Below are 20,023 nucleotides of genomic sequence, written 5' to 3'. Positions count from 1 at the left end.
GCAGCAGGCAGGTCTGCAAAGAGCATCCTCAGCTCTCGGGGCTGCTGTCTTAGCCAAGGACCACATGAATTCCTGCTGAATTTCTCGCTTCGGAGCAAATTGTCCTGAACGTGCCTGTGTTTCTCTTTCTGTTTCAAACAGTGAGGTTGAGCGGGACGCCCGGCGGTTCTGGCTTCTCCCCATCTGGTATCCTGAACCGATCCACGACGAGCCGCTACATTGCCAGGTCTGTACCCACGGGGAGGATCAGCACATTCCCCCTCCGGATGCTTTATGCTCAGGATGGGGTCAAAAACTTGGCACGAGGCTGTTTCACCGGCTCTTTGTTCGGTGAAGGACCGAAGCACCGCTGGTTTTCCCCCATCCTCTGCCACGAGGCGGCTGTAAACTCAGCAAAAACCACTGGTTTCTGCTTTGAAAGGTGCTCTTGAAAGGGTGTGAAAGGTTAGTAATGGATATCAGCACCTTTGTGCAGGCAACGAACGCCAAAACCTGCTCCAGCCCTCTCCAAAAGTCCCTTTTTAAAACAACAACTGCATTGTTCTCGAGGGCAGCAGCGTCACCGTCACCTGAATCGCAGCAGTTTGGTGTTTTTTCCCCCTGATCCAGAGAATTTCATCCCCATTCAGCCCAGAAAACTTGCAGGTTTTGCTTCTTGCTGGCTCTGCTGAGCTGTTCCAGCTGGGAACCAGTGCTCAGCCCCTGAAAACTTGGAACCAGTACTCACTGGGTGCTCTGCCCCTGCAAACCAGTAACCTCCAGCACCAGCAGGGAAGCACCCCGGGCACAACAGCACATCGCTGGTGCTCAGCACCCTCCTGACTTTCCCATCGCCTCGCTTCTGTGCCACAGATGTGCCGCATATCATCGCGTCCTTAAGCGTGAGCTCTCGCAGACAAGCCCCGCTTAATTGTAGTAGACTGAAATTTATCCCCGAAGCGTGTTGGTTCCAGATGTCTACGCAGACATAGTGCCAGATCCTGGCTATATTTTATCCTCTCCTATCATTTATACCAACTGATTTAAAACCTGCTGTCAAAGTTGATCGGTGGTGGAGTCCGAATTCAGCGCTGGCCACTGAGGTCCACGTGCCGGTGGCCTGGCTGAATATCTCAGGTAGCCACCGTGGTTATCAATATCATAATTTCAGCAAGGAAAGACTCTTTTTTTCTAAAACCTTATCACACCATATAGAGGGGCTTTCACAGTCAGCATTTTGGCTGCATGAAGTTTTCTTAGCACATTTTAACTGGAAAGCTGCAGTTGGTCAATACAGAGGTAAAAATGTGCATTCCCCCCCTAAAATAGTTGCCTTGAGTGAGTTTATCGTGGGTAATGCTACTGTGACCCTTAGGACTTGTGCTGATGTACCCCCTGAGTTGCCTGGTGTTTGCAGCCTGTGCTGCGTGAGCCCAGCACAAAAAAAGGATATTTTTTGTCTCACTGTGCTCATAAAAACTGCACGGAGCTCTCTCCATGCTCACAAAGTCATTGGAGACGGTCATGGTCACAGAGGGATCCCTGAAGGTCTCTGTAGGGGCTCTGGCACCAAAGGGACTCTCGTCCTTACACCGCATCTCTGAGGAGTTCTGGTTCCACGATCTCTGAACCATCCCATAAACAGTCACAGAGGACAATAAAATCTCCCTTTTGTCTTCTCCTGGGTGAGCAAATCAGCTCATGGCCTCTGCTCCAGGCCCAGCTGTCCTGGTCATGACCTCTTCTACGACTGGCCTCATCTTGCAGATTTTTAAAGCTTCAGGTTGAAGTTGTCCAAAAGTCACAAAAGGCTTTTGTGACTTTTGGCCCAGTATGAATTTTCTAAATATCTCCCTCCCTTCTCAAAGTGGAACTTTGTGCTTCTCTGTGATTTGGGTGCAGTTGACCTATTTTCTCTATGCTGTTCTATGACGTTGCGTTGAAGTTGGAAGGGTTACCACAACCTGTCTGTCTCACTCCGTTTAGCCGTGCCGTTCAGCGGAGTTTGGCCATCATTCGTCAAGCCAAGCAGAAGAAAGAGAAGAAGAAGGAGTACTGCATGTACTACAACCGCTTCGGCAGGTGTAATCGCGGGGAGAACTGCCCCTACATCCATGATCCAGAGAAGGTGGCCGTCTGCACCAGGTATGGATGGATGCTTTGAGCATCCACGTTGCTTTGAGCCATCACTGGGTCAGCAGATGGCTTCAGAGCTTGCTCATTTGGGGAAAAATCCTGATAATGGAGATGTAAGAACATGAGAATTGCTGGGTTGGGTCAGGCCCAGGGTCTGCCCAATGCCCTGGGGTTGGAAGGTGCCTTCAGGAGGAGAATGAGATGAGGTTCACAGAGGACTCTTTTCTTTTTTTTTCTGGGATCTCTCAGCTTCTGGCAGTGAAACCCTGCTGCCTGATAGGGCTTGCAGTCGCTGGAGGTTGCCACCAAAGCATCTTGTGATAGTCAGCAATTCTCTTCTTTTGTGAATGGATTTTGTCCTTTCTTTAATGCGTGATGTTCGTGGCAATGGGTTGCGTAACTGAATAGGGCTCTGCGTGAAAAATGCCTCCTCAACTGCCTGCCTGACTGCTGCGTTAGGCACCTCCTCGTTCATGAGAAGAATAGGATAATTCCCTAATCGCCTTCTAGGCACCATTTATAACTCTATATAGTCTTTCCTTTCTATCCAAGCTTGTCAGACAAGAGAATCCTGATCTATTTAATCTCTTCTGGTGTTTATTTTTTTTTTCTTTTCTGAATTTATGCAACATTTGAGACCTATTCATGCTAGTTATACATCACATTAAGACTTGAAGTTAAGTATACATGCTTTAGGTATTTGGTGCAGCTTCTAGGAACTACAGAAATATTTACTTCACAATTTGGAGGTGGATGCCACCACCTGTACACTTATGCCTGCCAAGTAATCACATCATATCATAGTGCAGAAGAACTAAAAAGATCTAAAAACTTGTAGTAAGAACCTGTAATAAGATCAAATCAACATTAAAAAAAATACATTATTATATAAAATATTATATTATTATATAAAATATATATTATTATATAAAAATATATTTAAAATATAATCAGAAAAATAATCCTTAGCCATTAGTTACTGCTGTCGGGTTGAGAATGCCATCAGAGTTTGCAAGGTGGGACTTGAGGCTAAAATATTTAGCCAGGCCCTGAAAAGGCTGTCCAACTCGATCAAACTGCTTCATGGGTTTTGGATAATACTCGTTGGAGTTGATGGAGGCACACAGTGAGGATGTCATAGTAGCCTGGATTTTGCTGAATGATCTAAGAGCCTGCCCTCGCCATGCACTAGGTGATTTCTTCCTGGCAGCATCTATCACAGACCAGTTCATAGAATTATAAGGGTTGGAAAAGACCTTCAAGATCATCTGGTCCAACCATCACCCTACTGTCAGTACAACTACTACTACTACCACAACTACATTTGTGTTGTTTGGAGCTGACGTGTTGCACAGACCGGCTCAGATCTTTGCAACAGGTTTGAGTCCTTCAGCCTGTGATGCCAGGCAGCTAAGAGACTTGGTAATTTATTACAGGAGAACTGATTAATGTAGCCAGCTCATTATACCTGCCCAACAGTTGATTAAACTATATTATTAGTCATTTAAAAAGCGTAGAAAAGCCAACTCCACTGATGAACTCTTAATTTCTCCTTAAAATTGCTGCCGTGCTAGAAATCATTGGTGGGTTGCACAAAGCTCCGTGGGAGACAATACAGAAGGAAAAGTGACTTTTTTCTTTTTTAAAATGATTTTTTAAAACTGATTTTACTTGCTTGCACTCAGTTTCTCATCCTCATGAGCACCAAGACATACGTGTCCAAGGTGTGAGGATTACTTCTGGTGACACAGAGGGTTATGGTGCTGGCTACTGAGTCCTCATTTTGACTCCATTGTTCTTATTCTGGGGAGTAAATCGGGTGGTTGACTATGCTACTTTCAGACCTTAGGAATCTCTGCTGCTTGTGCTGTTTTGAGTCTCCATCCAACCCTGAGATGGAAAGCCCTGGGCATACTGGGGAGAGCCCTGGGCACACTGGGGAGAGCCCAGCACAGGGCCTTGAGGGGTGGCAGGGCCTGGAGCCCCCCTACCATGAGGAGAGACCCCAAGAGCTGGGGCTGCTCGGCCTGGAGAGGAGGAGGCACTGGGGGAGCTCCCCCATGTCCCTGAGGCCCTGCAGGGAGATGCGAGAGGCCAGGGCCAGGCTCTGCTCAGGGGGCCCCAGGGCCATCAGCAGAGGCCGTGGGCCCAACCTGGAGCCCGGGAAGCTCCCCCTGGTCCCCAGCAGGTGCCAGAGCCCCAGCACTGGGACCAGGAGCTGGGGACTCCTCATGGGAGCTCCCCAAACCCACCAGGCCTCAGGGCTGGGCACCCTGCTGTAGGCCCCTACTGTGGCGGGGGTTGACCTGATGGCCCTGAGGTGCCTGCACCCTCCACCACTCTGTCATTCACTACATTGTTCTGACTGCTAATAAGCAGCCAAATACAGTGAGAGAGCAAAATCTGTCCGGAAAAGGACTGATTTATGGCCTGTTATGGGCTTTAACAATGAACTCTGCAGCGGTCATGTTAATTTGCAGGGATATTGCTCCAGGAAGAGACTCAATGTTAGAAAGTTGCATTTTGTGACCCACCTGATCTCACACTCAGCCCTCTCCCTCTGTTTTTTTTTTTTGGCAGGTTTCTCCGTGGCACGTGCAAGAAGACGGATGGGAATTGCCCATTTTCCCACAAAGTTTCCAAAGACAAGGTCTGTATGGCTTCCTAACGAGCTCGCCGCGGCTTTATGAGAGAGCTGACCTACAGAGGCAGCGTTTATGACGGCTGTAGGGAAACCTGTGTTACAGAGTGCTTCAAATAGAGTTCATTTGTAGTTTGCTTGCCAAGCTGTTCAGGCTCATTACGGGGTCAGAGCTTATAATGGGAGCAGAGTGCGCCTCTTAAACCAGCGTGGTGAATCAGTAGATTAGTGCGTTAAGCAGCGGATTGGAAACCAGAGCACCTGGGGCTGCTGGAAGTATCAATAACACGTGTTGGGTTAAGGAGTACTTAAACTCAGAGGGAAAGAGCACGGGAGCATTGTTTGCCACGTCTAATCCTTATTTACCTCTGCCAGATCACCCTTCCTTCCAAATCATCCCACGCTGGGGTCGGACAAGGACGATGCTGTGGCATCCGGGAGCTTTGAGGCATAAATTAACCTTTCTAAAAAGCCAGGCAGAGGAACTCCCTGGCAGAATGGCTTTTGATTTCATCCTCGTTTTCATCCTGCTTGGTGTATCTGGGGCTCCGTGGTTTTATTACACAGTGCCAGGTGGAAAAATAATTAGGTTTTCTTTTAGTGATGATCAGCTGACAGTTTAGCAGGTTCAACTCTGTACGGTGGCTAGGATTTCCAGTCGGACATAGCTTTGGAGACCTCAGGCTTTTCAGCTGAGGTGAAGTCGGTGCTGAAGGTTGTGTGGCCTCAGGTCCTTCACCAAGCTGGGATGTGCATTGAGCACGTGTTTACGTGTTGTTTTAGCGGATTTGCAGGAACATTTCTCTACTACAGCCAGAGAATCACCCAGAAAAGAGCAGGAAGGTTAATCCCACTGGGACATCAAAAATACAATGAGTTGGGTCCCTGCATGAGTGAAATGGTTTGTGACAGGTCCCGCTGTCAGGGTGGAGGTGCCAAAAGTTGGGATGGGAATGAGAATTCAGTTTTTCTGGAGAAACCCATGACCAAGCTCGGTCTTTCCTCGTGGTACGTGATGAGCCTGTGGCCCCACTGGCTGTGGGTTTGGCACACTGTTGGAAGTGGCTTTGTCAAAGCTTTCACGGCTTTGCCTAGGGCAGGACAGGGACTGGAGCTTGCACAGGCTGGAGCAGATGGACCCAGAGGTGCCTCCCAGCCTCAGCCATCCTGTGATTTTGTGGTCACTGCCCTCATTCCCCTGTCCAGCATCGTGCAGGTAAACCACAGCGCTATTACTGCCCGTAAAAGATTTAACCCATGGGGCTCACTGGCTCTCATCAGCGTCTAAAACAGGACCTTTTCCTACAGCAGCTGCCTTTGGCCGTGCAGTTTTTCTTGTCTCCTTTCCCCCCCTGCCTGCATACGGCAGGCTCGTTGTCGGCGAGGAGCTCATAAGTTATGCCGGTGGTGAGCGGAGTCGCTCTGAGCAAGACACAAAGCACCATATGTTTTTTACATGCCTCTCTCTTCAGAGTCACTTAATCATGAGTATATAAAGTAGAGGAGATAGACTGGGGACAGCTGCACTCCCTGACTCACGGCACGACGAGGACGGATGGGGATGAGAAGTGATAGAAGGCAGGAGGGCTGTTGGAAGTTGTTTTTTTTTTTTCCCTATAACATGTAGCGAGACTTCAGGAATAAAGAAACCAAGAAAGAAGAAAGGCTTGCGAAGGGATTGGCTTTTTACATGGCTGTTGGCATATCATAGCAGAAATTTGGAGGGGATATTGGGGTAAGATGGTTTGTAAAAGCGCTGCTGCTTCTTTACACTGCAATAACTGGTGTGCACACAAGCCCATGCCCGTGAGCCGAAGGATCGACGCCGATCCAGATGGCACGGGGCGATCGCCTTCCATCTGTACCACGGAGTTCAGCGCTCCTGGGGTATTTCAGCAGGTGTTAGAGCCTGGTTTTGGTCCCAGGGCAAAAACCTGTGCAAGATTTAGGATTTAGAGAGAACCAAAGGGGCCCCATGAGATGCGGGGGTCTCTGCCCATCTCGCCCTTCTCCTTAGCAGGCACGCGTGGTCTCACGAAGCGTCGTCACCGCAGGCTGAGCTCTTACCTCAACTCTCCTCCATGTGAAGCAGGCAGGTGCCAGCCCTCTGTCGTGCCTCCGAAACAAATATATTTCGGAGCAGGTGTTTTCTAGCCACGCACGTCGCGCTCGGCGGGGAAGGAGGATTATTTGTCGCGGGATTAGGCCCCCCGGAGCGCTTCGGAGCTCTCCGCTTGCCCCGTGCTTGTCGTCAGCATGAGCTGGAAGAGAAACAAGCTCCTCCGTGGAGTTCCAGCCTGCTCAGGGTGATTTATAGCCGCGGGGAGCCGGCTGCCCAAAGCGAGAGGCGACTCTGCTCTTCAGCTCCCGTGGCTCCCTGTTAACCCGGGTGATTACTAGCAGAGGTGCTGGGAGCCTCATTTATCAACCAGCACACCCGGGGAGGGAGACGGGAAAAGGCGTTCGGCAGAGGAAGGCAGCGTTTTCCCCGCTCACACCTCATGCCAGGCAGGTCCTCTATTCAAATTGGAGCTTTAATAGGGTTAATTATTGCTTCCTGGTGCTCAGTTTCAAGGAGGTGGTGGCTGGGGGCTCCCCGGCGGTGCCCGAGGTTTTTGCGGATGGCCCCGTTAATTTGTTCTCCGTTTCTCTTTGCATATATGGGGGGCACCCAGGTGCTCGGGGTGCCAGTGGGGGAGCTCTTGTGTTGTCATCGTGTGTCCCACCTCAGGGGAAAAGTCACCCGGATGGGGTGCCTGACCCCAAGCTATTGATTTGAGGACAAAACCCGTGCTCGACCGGTGCGTGCCTCAGTTTCCCCACTGAGAACCGGGGACAATCCCCGTGTTTTATACACGGAGGTTGTGTGGATTCAGCTGTGACAGTAGTGAGGCAGCAGAGAGCTTTTCCCCATCCTAAACAGCCAAATCCTTTCCTTCCCTAGCCCCAGTCCCACTCCAGGGATGCTCTCTGCTCGCTGCCCCGGAGCAGAGCGCTGCTCCAGATGGGCACCAAGCCTCGCAGATGGCTTGGGAAGCAAAACTGCCCTTCAGCAGTGGAAAAACTGTAGCAGAAAAACCTTTCTGGAGGACAGGGGAACCTGAAGCTCGGGGTTTTTTACCCCAGGGGGGGCTTGGTGCGAAGCCCTCGGCTGAGGAGCAGCCACAGAGGCGCTGCTGGGGGCTTTCCGTGCGGCGGGGCAGAGCCTCCAGCACATCCCAATGATTTAGGGGAACGGGTAAAAAGTGAATGAACGGGTTTGTGACTGAAGGTTAGCGAGAGGCTAGGGCTCGGGCAGCCGCCTGCTGCTGCTACAACAGCTTTTCCCCTTGAGGAACTCGAAAAGAATCAGCATTTTTCTCCCTAATAGAGCTTCAAAACTCTGTTGTGAGCAATTTGGAAATTCACGTTGAGTTTCGGGTTCATTAGCTGCTGGCTCCAAAGCGTGTACATAGTCAAAGCTGTCTAATATGGACGCACCGCACCAGTGCCTTGAATTAATGTTATTGTTATTTGTGTGGACGTAGTGGGGTGCAAACAAGGTTAATTGAAATGAGAGCGCTGCTTCCTCTTGATAATGGCTCAGGCTTGACAGCTAGGAGGAGTTTATTTTTGTATAAGAGCTGGCTTTATTATCCCTTTTTATTAGAGCTAATTTGGGCTCTATATCAAAAACTACATTAAGGGAATCATTTACGGTCACACCACCACCAACAAAAAAAGATAGCCCCAGAGCCCTGTCCTTTATGTTAATGCCTGCAGTTAAAAGACAATTAAAAATAAACTCTTCTCTCTTAAAGCACCCTTTGTTTTCTTTCCTCTCGCGGCTTTCCCCCTCCCCTCCCTCCTTCCTGCCATTTCTCCCTCTCTCTCTCTTTCCCTCAAGTGAGCCAATTTGGTTCAAACCCCGCCGTGCCCTTCAGGGAAAGGGACTTTTCCGCCTGCGCTTGGCGCAGAAGGGGAAATATTGGTCTGGGGCCACGAGCCGGCTGAGACGGGCGAGCAAAGGGATCGGCAGGGCACCGAGCAGTAAGTAAATTTTGCATTTAGGGGGGCCGAGAGGCAGGAGCCGGGCGCGGGGACGAAGCGAGGCGGTGCAAGGCACCCGCGCCCGTCGGCGAGCGGCCGGTGAGTTAAGGACGGTGAAATATTGCAGCGGGCTGGTAATTTGGTTTTAATTAGAGCAGCTGCGCGGAAGGTGAAGTTGGTGGTTTGAGGCGGAGGACGAGGAGGATCCTTGCTCTCTTGTTGTTTTTTTTTGTTGTTTTTTTTTCCGCCGGCTGTAGCGATGCTGAAGGTGGGGAGCCGTGCCCCACGCATTTATGTGCTGGGACAGAAGGAGCCAGAGCTCTCCTCCTCCTTTCCTTCGCTCCTGGAGCATCCCTCCTCCGATGTGCAGGGACCCCCTTCGCTCACAGCCTTGGGGGGTGCCTTGGTGTGATGCAACTTGCACAAAAAATTAAAAAAAAAAGCACTTTTCCCCCCGTGCTGAGTTGCGGGGGCACCAAAACGCTGCTGGTTTGGCTTTTGGGGTGCTGGCAAGCTCCCAGGGGAGGAGGTGGCAAGGCTGGGGCAAGCCCTGAGCTGCTGCTGCAGCTACAGGCAACGCATCGCCCCTCGGGACCGGTGTTTTTGGTCCCCAGGATGCTCGGGTTGGCATCGTGGGCAAGCGAGGAGCCTCCTCTCCTCTCCAAGGTTAGTCGGGAGCGTCGGTGCCGGTATCCAGAGGGCCCAGGTAACACCGAGGAGCTGTGCTGCGAGGCACCACTCAAAAAGCTACAAATATCTCCGAGATCAGCAGCTGGCAAAAGGCAGAGATTTATTTATTTATTGAATTTCATGGGGTTTTATTTCAGCCCCGGGCGTCGGAACGGATCCGGATCGCCACGAGCTTGGGGGCAGCGCTAACGGGTTTGTCGTCCTCTCGCCCCTGCAGATGCCGGTGTGCTCCTACTTCCTAAAGGGGATCTGCAGCAACAGCAACTGCCCCTACAGCCACGTCTACGTCTCCCGGAAGGCTGAAGTGTGCCAGGATTTCCTCAAAGGCTATTGCCCCATGGGAGAAAAGGTAAAAAGGTTTTGCCGAAGCGGGAGGGACCCGCGCCGCCTGCTCGGGGTGCCGGCGAGCCTCGGAGCTGTTTTTCACTCGAGCTACGGCACCGAAGGGAGCCGTAGAGCTGGAAGCTGCCGAACACCTGGATGGGATGAGCAAAACCAAAGGGTTTACGGGCAGAGCGGCTTTGTTTCTTCGCAGGCGGGGAAAAATTGAAAGGGAACAAATGCGAGAGGCATCCTCGATGTTTGCTGGTGTGATAGCAGAGCCCTGTGCATGAGCAGACAGCCCCAGCCCCAGGCACTGCTCGGTTAAACGGATGAGAAGTGAAGGGAGAGGCTTTCCACAGAGCAAACGGAGAGGTTAATGGTTGTTTGCAGTCACGTTGGCTCCGTTAAAGCTGAGCACGAGCTCTTGTGGCTCAGCTTTAGCACCAGGAGTGCCTTTCCTCGGGTAACTGCAGCACGTGAGCCTCCAGCTGTGCCTGGGTACGTTTCTGGGGGTTTCCTGGAGTCCGGCTCCCACTCCTGGCTCCTTCTGCTTAGATCAATGCAGCGAAGTCCTGCAGGGACTCGATGTGCACCCAGGGTAGGCACACAACACGTCCCCGAGCTTACGGCACCGTACAAAACACACGGAGCCCGAGTGAGCCCAGGGCTTGGAGCTGACTGATGGCTGCTGATTTCCAAAAAATGTGGGGGCAGTTGCACCAAAAAGAGAGAAATTTGGGGTTTATCTGACATTTCACATCTTCCCCCTTCCTCGTAAATGCCGCAGGGTCTCCTTTTCCCTCTCTTCGTGGGAAGGGGGAGAGCTGGTCATGCAATTAATTCCTCCCCAGGGTTGTTTTAACTGCGGGGTGGTTTAAGTTAGGATGCTTTGCTCCAGGGCCACAGGGGAGATGACTGAGGACAAAAGGGATGAGAGGAAACTTGTGGTGCTGCTTTGGCTCTCGGGGAGACCTCGTTAGCCTCCTGCTGAGGATGGGCTCCCTCCTGTAGCTGCACTGGAGAAGGTTCCTGGTACCTCCTGGGCGTTTCTGACCTTCATACTTCATCTTTGCTGTTTTCTATTCATTTAAACATTTGTTTGGCCTCTGAGTATAAACCACTTTGGGCTTTTTGTTAGTAGAGCAAATGGTTTTCTTCCGGGTCCCACCAGCAAGGTGCAGACCGCCTTTACTTGGTTCCTCTCGGTGCCATCCCAAACTGATGAGTCCAGCAACACCATCACAACAGACACTCATAATTAAGGAGGGGTAGCCAGTAAACTTGCCAGCAGGTTGAATGTTTAGACAAGGTTGTCTCAAGATTCATGGAGAGGATGGTTTCTGCTGTAGCGGAGAGCTTTTTGTAACACGTGGTGGGATTTCTGTCCGTCCTTTGACCATTTTCTGTGCAGCATCCCTATGAACCCAGCGCTGATCTAGGAGAGGATGGAAACCGTCCTCTTCTCTCCATAACCTCAAGGATTCATTTGCTTTACGTGGAAGAAAACATCATGGACATGTCCAGGTTTAATTCAGGCTCCTCCATGAGCCAACAGCGAGCAAGCAGGACGAGACACAAATTTGGGGAACATCTCCTTCCCGAGCTGCAGCCCCTACACTCAGAACACACCAGGAGTTCTGCAAACACCGCTCGAAATCGGCTCTCCAGCTGAAAAAAAAATAAACGAGCCACTAATGAAACAATAATTTGGGTTAGAGAAAGGCTGCCAGATCGCAAGGCACCATCCCAAAAGCGCTCCAGTGGGCCAACGGAGCGAGATTATTTTATTGAATTTAATAGATACGTGTGGGTGTCTGCCTAAGCATGGTTTTGCAGACCGGCTGCTCGGAGAGGTTTTTAACCTTTTTGGGCTCCTTTTCACCAGGGGATTTGCCAGTATGAGCTGTTAGGAGCTCAGATCTTTGGGCTTTTCTCCTCTTTCTCCATCCCAGGAGCTCGGGTTGACAGAGGTATCACCAGCGAGGCGCTGGGAGGTCTCAGCACCATCCTTGGGTGCGGATATGGGAGTTGGAGAGCCCCAAATGGATGAGGGTGCTTGAAGGAGATGCCCAGGAGGTGGTTTTGCCCAAAGAGAAGGCGAAGCCATGGCGTGTTGGGGTGGGTGGGCAGAGGTGAAGCTGTTGGAGCTGTCACCTGTCACCGTGCAGAGCCACCAGGCGCCCCACCAGCTGTCCCAGCACCCTGACACAACCGAGGACAACACCTTTGGCAAAGCAAACCCATCCCTTCTGGAGGGAAAAACAGCAACGGAGCGAAAAGCAGGCAAAAGGGAGGAAGAAAAGCCGAAAGTTAGAGCTGGAAGAAAAGCCGGACATCAGCAAGAGTGGAGGGAGAGGCTAATAAATTAGTCCTTGCCTAATTACTTCTTGCGGCGGCGCGCGCGGAGGGGACTGGGTGCAGGGTAAACATCTCCCGTGAAGGAAAACAGAGCTGTCCTGCCGCCTCCCTCCAGCACAGCACTAGCCACGCGGGCAGCGGCCCTACAATTATTTTAAAATATTCCAATTTAAATGAAAATATAAAAGAGATATTTAGAATATTTATTCTATTAGGAAAAGTGCTTACCGCGTCACTTTTAGAGTGTCAGAAAAGCATTCTCCTACAGATGATGGATAGCAGCCTGTAATTATATATGGGGAGAAATTGCTGAGCGGGCCATATTTAACTGGGGAGGAGAAATACCAGCCTGGGCCATTAAGGGTTAATTTTATTCTCTAAATAATACCAAAAGTGCTGAGTCCGTGCCTTTGCTCCAAGTAGAAAGTCCTCAAATGGACCCCGGAGAGTTTATAATATTCTCCTGAATCAAGTAAAAATGTTAACCTTGCTTCATAAAACGATGCCTTGTTAGAGATGCGCAGTCCCTTTTCTTTTGAATAATTTAGGCCAGGAGTAAATCTTCGCTCTCGTTCTGCGGCGCCGTGTCCGAGGAGCCGCGGGAGCCGCCTGCCCGCAGCCCCAAGCCGCCCAGGGCGAGGACGGCGAAGGCGCTCGGCGTCCGTGCGGCGTCCTCGGAGGGTAAATTCGGAGGAGGATGCTCAGGAATTAGGGATCGAGGTCCTTTGGTGCCTGATTTGTTCTGGGCTCTTTCTGCCTGCTGGGTTTTCCTCTCCGCGCTCCGCCGAAGAAGCTGTTTTTTTTATCAGACCTTCATAAAAAATGCCCGTTATTATTCATAATTGATGGCGCTGTCGCATCTTGTGTGTTTTCTAGAGTTTCTTGCAGGATGCTTCAGCCGAGACGATCAGGCTTTGCCCATCCCGTGAGCTCGAACTCTGTGCACACTTTTAGTACAAAAAAAAAGGTCGTTCTGTGAGCCTGGCCTGCTCTGCCTTCATCAGGAGCTCAGAATAAGTGCAAAATGCTTTGATTTTGCATTCCCAAATCCCTTTTTTGGGGACACAGACCGTAAAGGGTCCTTGTGCCCGTACAGAGGGGACAGCTCCAGTACGAGTGCGTGGCCACGTCCTTAATTAAGGGATTTTAACACCCAAAGTCAATTGTTTACAGGAGATTGCTGGTAGCAGAGCACCTCAATTTCCAGCATCCTTCCCCATTCCTGGCTTGTGGGTTGGGAAGCTGCTCCACATTGCGTGCACGCACGTGGATCTACAGCTTCCTAAAGGGACCAAACCTTCCCCAGCACCACAAAACGGTCCCGTTGGGCAAAACTCATCCTCCTGGGCCGGTCACCTGCACCAGAGGAAGCCCAAGGGGGAAGTGGGGAGAGAGGGAAGGAGAAATGGGGCTGCTTGCAGGTGCTCCCCAGGGTTTTCTGATGACGGCCGTGCCATGGTGCTTGCCATCATACCAAGTTTTCATCATTAAAATGAGCTGTTTTAACGAGCTGCTCCATGGTAAAAACTAATCAGGTTCCCCAAAAAGATTTACATTTTCACAGCTCCCCGGATAAGTTATTGAAGCCCAACAGCAGTTGGCAGTGGAGCAGGGGGTCCAGGTGGACGCTCCTGTTGGTGCCACCGGTGACAACACGTTAGCAGTTATCCACCGTGCATTACTAATTTCCCTAAATTCATTTTCCCTGTCAGGTTTTGCTCCAGGTGCCGAAGGGATCCTTTGGCCTGGTAGGGTACAAGGTTGTCCGAGAGGCAATTTCTCTGCCAGGCTGCTCCCCTGGCCGTGCCCACGCCGGCTCCCGAAATAATACGCAATGCAAAACCACTTGGAAAGGTGATGATGTGCCCTGCACATCGCTCTCCTGCTTTAATATTTAATTGCACGGCGGAGGGCTTGCACCCAGGAGCGACAGCAAGTGCTTGTCTCAGTCCTGGTGGAGCGGAGCAGGCAGCTTGCGATTTGCCGTAAAGAAGCAAAACTTGACTTTTGGGGGAAATTTTACTGTATTTGGAAGAATCGTGGCTTGGGTGGGTTTTGCTGCAGCTTCCCAGCATCGTCGGTGTTCTCCAGCCCTCGCAGCGTGTCGCAGCAAAGGCAAGTGAGCCAGCCTGGTGCCCTGTAACTGCTGCCTCCGTAAAATTGGTCGGTATTAAATAAGCTTTTCCCCCATGGCGTACATTAGCAAACGTGCTGCATTAAATACCTATCTTCGGATTGTTTCCATCAGCTGCTTTGAAGCCTGTGGGTAAATTGTTCCCCTGTGGGAGCTGTTAAGCAGTAAGGCACGGGGAGATTAAACAACGAGGCCGCTGTGAAAACGCGGGGGGAAATGTAGTGGAATAAATCAGGGGGAAAGCGGGGGCCGGGAGCTCTGCCGGCCCCAGTCCCTCCTGGCCGAGCCATCAGCCGGGATGCTCATCCCTGACCTGCACTGGGGCTGCCCAGCCATCCCCTAAAACCTTTTGGGGAGCGTGTTTCGGCTGAGAGAGACCTCAAATCCACCAAAAATACCCGCAATAATCCCGCTCGTAGGGGCAGCTACCCGTGGAAGTGCCGCTTCCGTGGGGAAAATCATTTCTCGCCCCCAGGTGGAGCGTCTTGGTTTCCACCACGGCAGCTGCTTCATTTTCTGCAGAAAAAACTCCATTTCGGGGACTTTTTCTTAGGGGACACTTTGTTCCTGTTGGTGTTTCTCCCATCCGGTGATGCGTCAGGTTGGTTCTTTCCTCCTTTTCTGGTGGAAGTTTAACGGGTTCCCTCTAAAGTTTGTTGTTTTTTTTTTGTTTTTTTTTTCCTCATTTCATGGATCTGACACGTTAAATTTAACACGTTACTGAGCTGTAGGAAAAGCCACCTTAGCTGTATGATGGGCAGCTGCCAATTTCACATCTTGGGGGTTTTCTTTTAATTATCCAGTGCTTGGTTTGGGATGGAGAGAGCCGCCTGGCATTCTTGCTCCCCTTGCACAGAGCACAGAAAGGTGACGTTAACACCTCATATCGCATATTTAGCTGCTTTGTATCATTTGCTGGCATAGCGATTTGCTAAAATAGTGATTTTCCCCTCAAAATAGCCATCAGACGTTTCTCCTCTTCCAGCATCACTGGGAGACTTGGCGATAGCAAAGCACTCGGAGGTGCTTCATGGCAGAAGCTTCTTGGCTGTAGGAATAAGACTCCCAGGAAGTTCTTAAGCTGTGCACAAACCCTTTCAGAATAATTTTTCTTCTCCATTTTGCTCTTAAGCTGGGTTGGGCTCTTTGTCCCCGAGGCCGTGCCATTCCTCCAGGTCCCTGCTACCGTGTCAGGGCTGGCGGTGGGACGGGAGCTGCTTCCTTCAGGGCTTGAAGCTACTATTTCAGAGAAGTACGTGGACAAATCAGCCCTGGATGAAAAAAAAAAAAGCGTAGAGAATTGTTAAATATCTTCTGGCTGTGGAAATCCCAAAGCCCCAGACTGCTCCTTCTTGTCATCGCTTCAAAGCTGGTCCTGGCTGGGGCCACGGTGGATCTGGGAGAGGTTTTGGGTGCGCTGGGGGTTGTAGAGAAGAGCACTGGGACTGGTGACCAGGAAAGCTTCCTCCCAGCCTTCCTCTTCCCATCCAGATGTGCTAGGACTGAGAGGGGCCATATTCTCCATCTGTGTTTCTGGATCACTTTTCTGGGTGGCAAATTTGTACCTGTGGGTCTTCGGTGTCGCGTCTTTGAGTTTTGCTCCTCTCTTGGAGGCCCTTCAAATACTCCGTGAGACTTTAAGCAGCTGCTTCCCGTGTGGATTATTTGCCTTATGCTGTTAGTTTGGGACAGACTAACTTTTTTTTTTTTTAAAAAAAAGGCTTCAAATTCAGATGGTTTTTCTTTCAAATTGCCCTGCTGCTGATGCCTGGAGAGAACCAGCCACAGCAGGAGCAGATTTCCTGGCTTGAAGCGCTCGTCTCCGAACTCCCTGATGCTGTTATGCTGAATTAGACCCAATCAAGCTGAGAAGCTCCTCCATGCCCAGCTACCAGGGGGGCTGTTTGAAGTGCAAGAAGCCTTAATATAAAACCTCTCCACTCGGTGTGAGCATGGGGAGGGGTACGGGGAAGGCTAAGCTTTGAGCCATCCCAAATTTTCTCAGTTTTGGCCGTTCCTCCATCTTATTTCTTTTATGATCCTATCAGAGCTGCTTCCAATTTCCAGTCCCCTTTGATTCAGAGGGAGCTGCTGGTGGCAGGATGCGCTGGCTAGGGAAGAGCAGGACCTTGTATGCGTGCAAGATGAGGCTGGACCTAAGCAGAGGGGAACAGTGATGTGATTGATGGACCTCTCATCATGACCAGGAGGCAACGGGGTGTTCATCAACACTAAATCAGTGAATCGGGTGAGCTGGTCAAAGGATTGGGGGGGAGGAAGAGGAGAAAAGCTTCCACTATTCAGCTGCTCTGGGACATCTCCCTTTTCTCTTCCACCTTGATCAAATCTTTAAGGACTACCCAAGCGAGGATGGCTTTGCTGATCCCAGCTGCCCTGCTCCGTACCTCATCACCGAACACATTCAGCACTGAGTATAAAACTGACTTGGGCTCCTATTAGAAGAGTCAAACCTCAAACAGATTAACTGCCTGCGTTCACAGAGGTTGGATGTTTAGGAGTCTGGACATCGGCAAATTGCTTCTTCTAAAGAGCTGATCCATTTTCTACACTTGTAACAGGGGAGGGAGCGGTGAGGAGGTGTCGCATTAAAGCATCTCGGAAACCTCTCTTCCCCTTCTCTCCCTCGTGCGAGGGAAAGAGACATTGAAGACAGAAATTTATCTCTGACTCGTGTGCAGCTGTTTGGGGCTCAGCTGGAGGACAGGTGGTAGAAACGCCAAGTCCTAGCTACAGAAATGCTGTTTACGTGCATGAAACAGCTCTCAGGGTGTTTTGCCCCCTGCTTTTGCTTTGCATGGGGTGCACGAGGGCTGGTTTTTGAGGCTACAAGTCCTCTACAGGCTTGCTCATGTTCACCAAGGGCCATGTCTTACAGTGTTAATTTTCATAGAATCACAGAATATCCTGAGTTGGAAGGGACCCATGAGGATCACTAAGTCCAACTCTTGGCTCGGAGCTTTGAGGTTTCATCCTAGGTCATGTCCAAGAGCCTCTGGACTGCTGCCCTCCTTGTGCTCTTGGCTCATTCTTTATCCCTTCTCACTGGTGACGATTTTCTGATTTTACCTCCAATTCTCACCCATTTTTAGCTCCCTCACCTTCATTTTGACCTGGATCACCTTGAGGACTTGAGTTCACTGGGACTTTTTAGTGATATTTAAGGCATATCTGTAGACAGCAGCCACGTATTTGCCTGTTCCAGCTGTGAGTTTGTGGCATGCTGAGTGGACCAAAACCCTCCAGCCAATTTTTGGTGCTTGCTGGCCTGCCCACACAGCACCACAGATTTCTCCAGCCCCCTCTTTGGGTTCCCACAGGAGGTTTGCAGTTCCCCTTCTCCCATTGTTCAGAATTAGCTGAGAGGCAGCGCTGCCTTTGATTGCTCTTTTATAGTCCGCTGCAGCTGTATGAAAATCATCTGCAAAGGCAACTTCATTTCATTTATCTTTAATTTTGGCTTCGGTTGACAGATGTTTTCTGCGTGCTACAGTTGCCCATTTAATTTGTTGTGTGGTGTTTGTTTTTTTTTTTCTCCTGTGATGTGTAGCAGGAATTTTCAGTCAACAAACTGATTAGTAAGTAAATTCTTTATTGGGGAGGGAAAAAAAAAAGGTTAGGTTTAGTAATGATGATGAATGTGTCTGCTCTTAAGATCACAAGCAGAAGCCAGGCTCGATTCAAGAAGGCAAGGACATGGGTGCCTCGCTGGGGATGGGGAGTCCTTGTGGGAGAGGTGGAAAGCTCCTCTCCTCTAGAAGTGTAGGCCCAAAACACACAAATGTCTTTCAGGACATGGTGCTGGGAGGGTCTGGAGCCCCCCTGCCATGAGAAGAGACCCCAAGAGCTGGGGCTGCTCGGCCTGGAGAGGAGGAGGCACTGAGGGAACTCCCCCATGTCCCTGCGGCCCTGCAGGAAGGTGCGAGAGGCCGGGGCCAGGCTTTGCTTAGGAGGGCCCGGGGCCATCAGCGGAGTCCACCGGCCCAGCCTGGAGCCTGGGAGGCTCCCCATGGCCCCCACACAGCACTGGACCCCCTAGACCAGGGGCTGGGGACTCCTCTTTGGGGGCTTCTCAAACCCACCAGGCCTCGGGGATGGACACCCTGCTGTAGGCCCCTACGGTGGTGGGGGTTGACCTGATGGCCCTGAAGCGCCTCCAACCTCTGCCATTCTGTGCCCGCAGAGTTCTGCAGTTTAAGACCCTGCTGAGCTGCCTGGACAGGCTAAACAGCAATTTGGGGAAGTGTTTAGTGCCAGAACTGTGCCAGGACAGAGACCCAGGACTATTCCTTAGCTCTGCACTGGGATGTGCTGAGCTTGCAGGAGAGAAATGCCCGGGGTGATCCACACTCACCGGACTTCAGCCTGAAGTCGGTAGCTTCTCTTTGCACACCAGAGCATTCTTGGCTGAAATTAAAACAGCACCGAGGGCTGTGCTACTGATAAAGTGATAAACCTGAATGCTGGTGATGGCAGCTTTCTCTTCAAAAAGCTTCGTAACCTGCAGCGGAGCTTTAAAACTAATCAGGTTTCTTCCCGGCCCCATCCTACCCACGTATCTGTGCAGAAATCTTTGTGGGTTTCCAGTTGCATCTTATTTACCGTACTCTGTAATGGCATAATGAGGGCTCTTATTGCGACTTTAATTTAACTGTAGTATCTCCAACGGCACTCAGATGCTTACATTAAAGATGTTGCTTATCAGGGCAAACTCGAACTGCTTAATAGCCCGGGCTAGTTGATAATAGTGCCTAGATAAATATCGGCCTGCAATTTTTTTTCTCTCGCGCTTTAATATCTTTGTAGAAGAAGATGCATCACAAAACATGAGAATTAGGAAGTCTGGGGGCAAGCAGTCACTGAATCACTGCTACCGGCTGGGAATCTACTGACGAGGCAGAGAGTTCTTGATTTCAGCCTGTACTTCTGTAGAGGCGGACACAAAGCGGGGCAGATGTCGTCTTTGCTTCCTGCATTGGGGTTCCCCTTTGCTCCCACTTGTTCTCTGCTGTCGGATGATCTCTGTGTCCCGTGAGCTGCTTCCGTGGGCCACCTGAAAGGCTGTTCATGACGCAGACCCCGTTGTAGGGGATGTACGGTGGGTTTCTGGCTTGCTACGTCCCTAACAGTAAAGATTTGGGGTTGGTAATGAAGGGGTTAGGGGCTCTCCATGTCAAACATTGATAGGTTCTCTGTATGAAACCAGTTCCATTGTGACTTTGAGATGCAAAGGATGAAGTTATCAGGGGGCTTTGATGGAAATGGCATTCCTGAACAAGCTCAGCAAAGCAGTGAGGAAATAATTAAATGCTGAAGGCATTCCCACGTGGGTGTCCTTGCTGGTCTTTGCAGGTCTTTGCTCTTCAGCTGGGATTCCCCTTGCTCCTTACATCCATGGCTTTGCTTTCACCATGTCTCTACCAGCCCTTGCTGCTTCGGGGTTGGAGTAGGGCCAAGGTGCTTGCTGTGGCTGGTCAGTTTTCCTCTATCCTCCAGGCTCGCTTGGTTATTTTTATTTATATTTGGGCGTATAATGTCAGAAAGCATCATCAGAGACACGTGGCTGTCCTTCGGGTTGATCCAGGACTCGGACAAAAGCCAAGCCTGGAAAATCCAACCTCTGCTTGTTGCGGCTCCGAGCAGGGAGCTGGGAGCAAGCGGTGGGACCAGCCGGCAGCAATTCCCGAGGGAAGAGAGAGAATTAAATTTAAAAA

General features: G+C 50.7%; 1 protein-coding gene across 16 annotated transcripts in view; it reads left to right on the top strand.

Moving 5' to 3' along the window:
* Nucleotides 1–20,023, top strand: part of ZC3H3 (zinc finger CCCH-type containing 3) — a 120,799-nt gene that overhangs the window by 84,199 nt on the left and 16,577 nt on the right. For all 16 annotated transcript variants that reach the window (XM_084508500.1, XM_084508506.1, XM_084508511.1 and 13 more), the window contains 4 exons: nucleotides 142–226; nucleotides 1,966–2,124; nucleotides 4,696–4,765; nucleotides 9,693–9,824. In XM_084508500.1, coding sequence (XP_084364626.1) covers nucleotides 142–226; nucleotides 1,966–2,124; nucleotides 4,696–4,765; nucleotides 9,693–9,824 — 446 coding nt within the window. The remainder of the gene's footprint in view (nucleotides 1–141; nucleotides 227–1,965; nucleotides 2,125–4,695; nucleotides 4,766–9,692; nucleotides 9,825–20,023) is intronic.

The sequence above is a fragment of the Aythya ferina genome (assembly GCF_964211825.1).
Source record: "Aythya ferina genome assembly, chromosome: 2".
Classification (NCBI taxonomy): Eukaryota; Metazoa; Chordata; class Aves; order Anseriformes; family Anatidae; genus Aythya; species Aythya ferina.
Note: the sequence above shows the minus strand (reverse complement) of the source record. Positions and strands in the feature narration are given on the sequence as shown.